We start from the raw sequence: 6,170 nt of genomic DNA, 5'->3' as shown, positions 1-6,170 counted from the left end.
GGCGACGGCGGGTTCGGGATGGGGCAGGTGGCGGCGTGGGTTTCGGGGTTCGAGTCTTGTAAGGGGGTGGAGCTCTGCCAGTCAGCGGTCGAGGGCCACGCGGTGCGGTCGTGTGTAGCTGCTCTTCCCGATCCCCCGATTACCGCCCTTCACCCCCGGGGGAATGCGGTCGGAATCGGAGTTTTCCCGCAGCGGTGCAAGTTGCATGGAAAACGGAGAGAAAGCTGAAAAACCGGAGCCGTCGCCGGCGCAATTGCGTTGAGACGCTTCTTCTCTCGCTCGGCTGAAAGAGTAAACTTTTACGAATGGTTGATAGACGAAACGAAAAGCAAAGTTCAATCCTCGAGAGACAGAGACCGTGGCTGCAAGCGAGAGGCGTGAATTCCCGTGTCGCGTAGCTCCTTTCTCCTACCTTTATTCCGTGTTGCCAAAACAGTTCGGTCGACGTTTCCTGTTCTCTGCTTTGATCCACACACCTCGTCTCACCTTGATCAGAGTGGCTTTGTTGTGCCGTAGTGGTCGAGGGCTTGCGAGCAGTTGTGTTTACCTGTCGTGCTGAACGAGCCTCGATCTTTCATTTCGATTAAGGGTCGGAGGCGAGGAGTAATTCATTAGCTAATTGTAATTGACGAAAGTCTCGGGCTGCTTTCTCAAATGTTGTTGGTGTGGAATTATCAGATGCCAGTGGAATAACAGCCTGACACTGCGATTCGGTTTTGTGCCTAATCGTGTGCCGCGACTCGCTTCGTACTTACTGCGAAGTATGCGAACGAGTCCGAGTAACCAACGACGCTGAGGATTTGTTGATCGCGATGAGTTCGAACAAGGCCAAACACTGATCGGTCTCTTCCGAGTTTAACTCTCAGTGTTCGCTCGGCCGTTGAGAAAGATCGTCGTGTGTAGTTATTGTTTCCTATTTTCGCGATACTTACGCTTCGAATCTCCTCCGAGTGATTTTAAAGTGACGGATTATCGTCGAACACGTGATCGATAGCGATTGAGTCGAGGTGTCCGAGTACTAACGATAAGTATGCGAAACGCGAGTGAAGTGAAACCGCGAGTTTGCCAGTTTTTCATCAAGTGCGTGTAGTGTGCAGGCTTTTTGAAAAAGGATTACCCGGCTCGATTTTTCGTACAACATGTACGCCCACGTTCACGCGGACAATGGCATGTGCTGTTATTTACCAACCGTTCTCTACCTGGAACGATACCGTAAGTCCTGTTAATTATGCATCCGAAGAAAATCCCGACAGTCACGACTAAACCTATCCCGCCTGCGTTAGTTTCGTAAGAAGAATTAGACGCATCGCGAAAAGGACGATGCGTCGACTTTCTTTTTTTGTTCCTCAAAATATTTCATTTCACGTACATATTTTTTGGTTATAAATTCTTAATCAACCGAAGACAGAGGATATTATTTTCATTTTTCTTTTTCACGATCCTTCGCAAGTCGACTTCCCTTCCAACTTTCACCGCTATGAATGAATAACACTGGTCAACAGCGGTTTTTCTGCTTTTGATATTCGATTGGTCGTAGTAAGATTTGATGTCGACGATCCTAGGAGTAAGCTTACTTTTTCGAATTCGACTCTATTTATTTATTTCATCGACATTTTCACGTATGACTCAAAAAAGCAATATTTAGATGAAAAATTCGATTTCTTTTTCAATGTACAAAGTTTGTCGAAAAAATACCACACCGCTCAGCATGAAAAAAATTTTTTTTTGCTGTCCCTATTTTTTCCCTGAATTTTGGTGTTTGATAACCTAATTGTTTTTTTTTTTTGTTTTTTCTTAGCTGTATAATTTTTATACCGCAGACGTTCGTTTCACTCCTATCCATTGAATAAAAACATTCTTTCAGGGCTGAATGGTTAATGGGGGAAAAAAAGTAAAAAAAAAAAAAAAAAAACGAGTTCGCACGTCTGCCCTACAACCAAACATTCCGTTCGATTCTCTTCTTCCACCCCGCCTCGCGTAAAGTTGTCGAGCACCGTCGCATCTCCTGCACGTCTCCCACCCTCGGTTCGACGTGTCACGGTTCGAAAGTCGGATGCAGTCGCGGTCCGTCCACCCTGTCGACGCCCGACTCAACGCCGACCTGCACTACTGTTATACGCAGCTCTGACTCGCGACCCGTGACGTGACGTGACGTCGGGGAAGGTCGGACGCAACGCGCGCTTTTTCGCTCGTCGACGTCGCTCGAAACTCTTCGATGAATTTGCTTCTTTTTTTTCTTTTCTTTTTTTTTCCACAACCTTTTGATTTTTTAATCAGTTGTTTTACTATTTTTCAGTGCTTATGATAATTTATTCTTCTTCGCTATTTCACTTCTGATCGAAAGTTTCATTATGACGTATTTCATAGCAATTTTTTGAACAGAAACGGGAAATAGATGCCAATGAATTTAAAATATTTGTGCTCTCACATTTAGGATTAGTAAAAAATCTTTGAATCGATCAGGCCGAAATTTGTACAGCACTTTTTTAGGCTAGTATTATCTAAATTCTATGAGTCGAACCACGGATATGAAATTCTCATTACGTGTCTTCGGTACGCAGGCTAGAGCTTCACGTAGAATTATCGTAATTGTTGATAGTTTGTAAATCAATTCCTAATCACCTACTTGTTAATTATTTTTGGTATTTACTGTTAAAGAAGTTGCTCGATATTTTTATTCCTCAGTTCTCACCTTTCTCAGTGAATTTAAGGCGCAATTGCTACCGTCGAATTATTACACTTCATCCTGCCGCTAATGAGTGAAAAGCATTATTCGTAATAGCAATCGTTAAATGCATCCAACGTTTTGGGTAGCTTCGGAAGCTGACGAATCGGGGTTAGGATTTAGATTAGAATTGAGAATATATGCGTGTGTATAACCTATTATATACATATATTTATACCGTCGCGAAACGTATTTGTTGAGAGATAATGCTAGGCTTTACATTACGTAGCAGTTAAACCCGTTAATTCTGCATCTAAATGCCATTCTAAGGTTATAACTCATGGAATATTCGCCGATGGTGGATTTATACGCGGATAGTTAATGAAATCCGTTGTTTCAGAGTTGCGACAGATACGCAATATACTTGGTAGATTTTTCACTTCTGTGGTACGTTAAAAAATTCCTTGCTCGTTATTGTAGGATATCATGATATAAAAATAAAAATAAATGGTACCCAAGGACTGTAGATGGCAAAAAATTGTCGTAAGATTCGTAGATCTTGCATGCTTCAATCTCGCTACGGACTTTTTTCTTGTACCGTATTACAGCCGCGAAATCCTGACAGTCCCCCTTATCTAGAATGCGATACAAATACTGACGAAGATCTAATAAAGTTGAGAGAAAATTGTGCAAGCGACGTAAATGAACTTACAAGTGTATCTATAGCCCATAATTCGTACGTGACCATGTTTATTATTCACTCTGCTTACACGGATGAAATTTCCCTACGGATCCTGACGTATAAACAAATAGAAATTCGTTGAAATTACGAAACATGGTGAAAGGAATCTTTTATCGATTTAAATAAATGTGGTTTTAGTCCGTAACCCAAATTATTGATGTGATATGTTATAATTACTCTGTTAATGCAGCGACGTTTCTTTAAACGTAAAAAACATTTCTACTGGTCAAATTTAGTACATACAACAAATTTTTTCGCTATATGATGGTTCTCTAATTGTAAAGTAAAATTTATGTACTGGTATTATTACTGTCTTATTACACGCATGTAGGTACGTAACGAAATTTGTGTATGCAGCTGATATAGAATTGGGTAGAAATTATTAACGTTATCGTAACGAAACATTGGGGAAAAATCACTGTTCTCTTTGTTTTATTATGATTTTTAAGGAACAAAGATTTCTAAATATGAGTGTTTTTTGTTTTATTAAGGTTTACCGAAATTCAGATAATTCCAGAATTCCGAAATACCGGTTTTTCCGCAGCATGAAACGTTACGGTAACGTTACTAACTTCAATACGATGATATAGGTTCAAAACTGTCGTTCGCAGCAGCGTGAAAAACCCTTGTATTTAAAACAGCGCGTAATTAAATCACGGGCTTTTTGCGAATTAGGGAGAAAACAATTGTCCGCAATTTCTAAATGTTTCAAAAGTTCATTCTGAAACCCGAAACAAACCCCATAGAGTCTGCTATTCAAACTGCGTACCAACCGACGTCTAATTATACCTACCCATAACAATAAGCGTTACGTATATCATACATCATTGTATTGCGTTTATAATATAGGTAAAGATCCAGGTGTCATTGAAATCACGATATCAATGTGACGAATACACATTAAAAAAAGTAATGAAAAATTCGCAAAATCAAAACTGATACCTACAGTATTCTCGAGAATCTCTTTCTCTCTCGCTCCGTCTTTTTCCACCACGATCTTTCTTCCTCCTCTCAAGTAGGTGTAATACCGCTCTTCGCTCGTCAATTTCAGGCTTATCAGTTTTGCGATGAACGACTGCGGACAAAAGAGAATAAAAAAAATTGACGTCGGAAGGAAGACAAAAACTGGGCCTCACGCCGAGGGTACAAGATACGATACAATGGCGTATCAACTGATAAGTGACAGTCTTCCCTACCTGCGGTGTCGAAAGGTAGAATGGCTGCTCGGGTTATAGTGTAGATAAATTCGCCTGAAATTTTCCAAAGGGTATCGCGAGTTTTAGTAAGGAGAAAGTTTCGCTAGGTTGATAGTCGGCGTGTGTGCGTTCGCTCTGTACAACATCACACACATACCTACGTAATACCGCAAGACCGCAACAATGTTCGCTTCTGAATACAAAATGCGCATCCTTCGTCTTGAGCATGCTATATACGTCCGACGAAGTGCGAATATTGCCTTACGAATACGAAATTTACGGAACTCTGCATTGCAGCGGTGAAAACTTCCCCCCCAAATTATGTCTCAGTGTTGTTTCATATTTTATTTTTCCCCTTTCAATCCCCTTTCTTATTTCTTATTTTTTTTGCTTTATTCTCACTCCTCTCCGTTTGAATTAAAAATTCGCGACACATAACTATTCGCGCATCGGGAATTTCATGAAATAAAATTGGCAATCTGCGAATTCATGATTTGTCGAATCCAAGAATCTTCTTCTTCTTCTTCTTCTTCTTCTTCTTCTTCTTCTTCTTCTTCTCGTGATCTGAATTATTGTATGTTATACCATTATTACGCGTAGTTTATTTTTCTCTTTCCTTACCGCGCTACTAGCATTTACCTTTTTAGTTTTATTTATTTGTTTGTTCTTATCTTTCAGATATTAATATACCCACCTGAAATCTATGTCTATACGTAATTATGTACCAACATATTATGAAGTCGTTAAAGAAAATGCCGCGATATTTTTCTCTTCACGCACTGCACGTATGCGTAATCCTTACGTAGTGTTCCATATCGTTGTGGATATGCACCGACAATACGCGTTGCCTCTTTCAAAAGTTTGTTGTAATCTTTCAGGGATTTGGAACGTCGAGAGTCAACTCATTTGTCTAAATATACGTCATGTACGGATACGCAAGTACGTACGAACGTACGTGTATCTCACATACACCTGTAAATAAGGTTTCGTAAGAAGGCTACGAATGTTCGTACCGACGTTCGTTCGCTCGTTCGTAGAAAGAGGAGCGCAGCCATCGTAGGAAGAAAACGAAAAAGGGGAATAAAGTGAAAGAGTTGGAAGAGGAGGGGCGACTAGTTCCAGAGACCTTTAGCCCTCTTTATTCTCCCCGGTGATCTCCGAGGTCCGGAGGCTTTTCCTACCGAACGGAAAAAGTATCACGTAGATGCTCGTCTTTTTATTGACGGATATAGGTGTATGTATGGTTTTACGACCGGATCCCACGCGATTTTTCAGAACCCACATTCGCACAGTCGCATGTTGTGTAAATGGGTGTGCATTTGCGAGGAAATTTCAACGATTTTCATCACACTCCTTTCTACTTTTCCCGACAGCGCGTTTTAGACACACTCTCGCAACTCCGCCTTGATTAAACGACAAACTAACGCCACGTGTAATAACAGATGTACCTACATTTGTTTGTTTATTACGTATTGTTACTTGTAACAATTACAAAATAAATTTGCTCAAGTTGTAAATTAATTAAACGACATGATTTTACAGCGGTTGTAATTGCTTTTCAAAGGAA

General features: G+C 40.6%; 1 protein-coding gene across 1 annotated transcript in view; it reads left to right on the top strand.

Annotated features, from left to right (window-relative positions):
- The first annotated feature begins 594 nt into the window (after nucleotides 1-594).
- Nucleotides 595-6,170, top strand: part of LOC107224692 (disks large 1 tumor suppressor protein) — a 308,249-nt gene continuing 302,673 nt past the window's right edge. Inside the window, exon 1 of the mRNA XM_046733159.1 lies at nucleotides 595-1,212. Within this exon, the coding sequence (XP_046589115.1) occupies nucleotides 1,140-1,212 (73 nt within the window). The 5' untranslated portion in view covers nucleotides 595-1,139. The remainder of the gene's footprint in view (nucleotides 1,213-6,170) is intronic.

The sequence above is a fragment of the Neodiprion lecontei genome, chromosome 1 (genome assembly GCF_021901455.1).
Source record: "Neodiprion lecontei isolate iyNeoLeco1 chromosome 1, iyNeoLeco1.1, whole genome shotgun sequence".
Taxonomy (NCBI): domain Eukaryota; kingdom Metazoa; phylum Arthropoda; class Insecta; order Hymenoptera; family Diprionidae; genus Neodiprion; species Neodiprion lecontei.
Note: the sequence above shows the minus strand (reverse complement) of the source record. Positions and strands in the feature narration are given on the sequence as shown.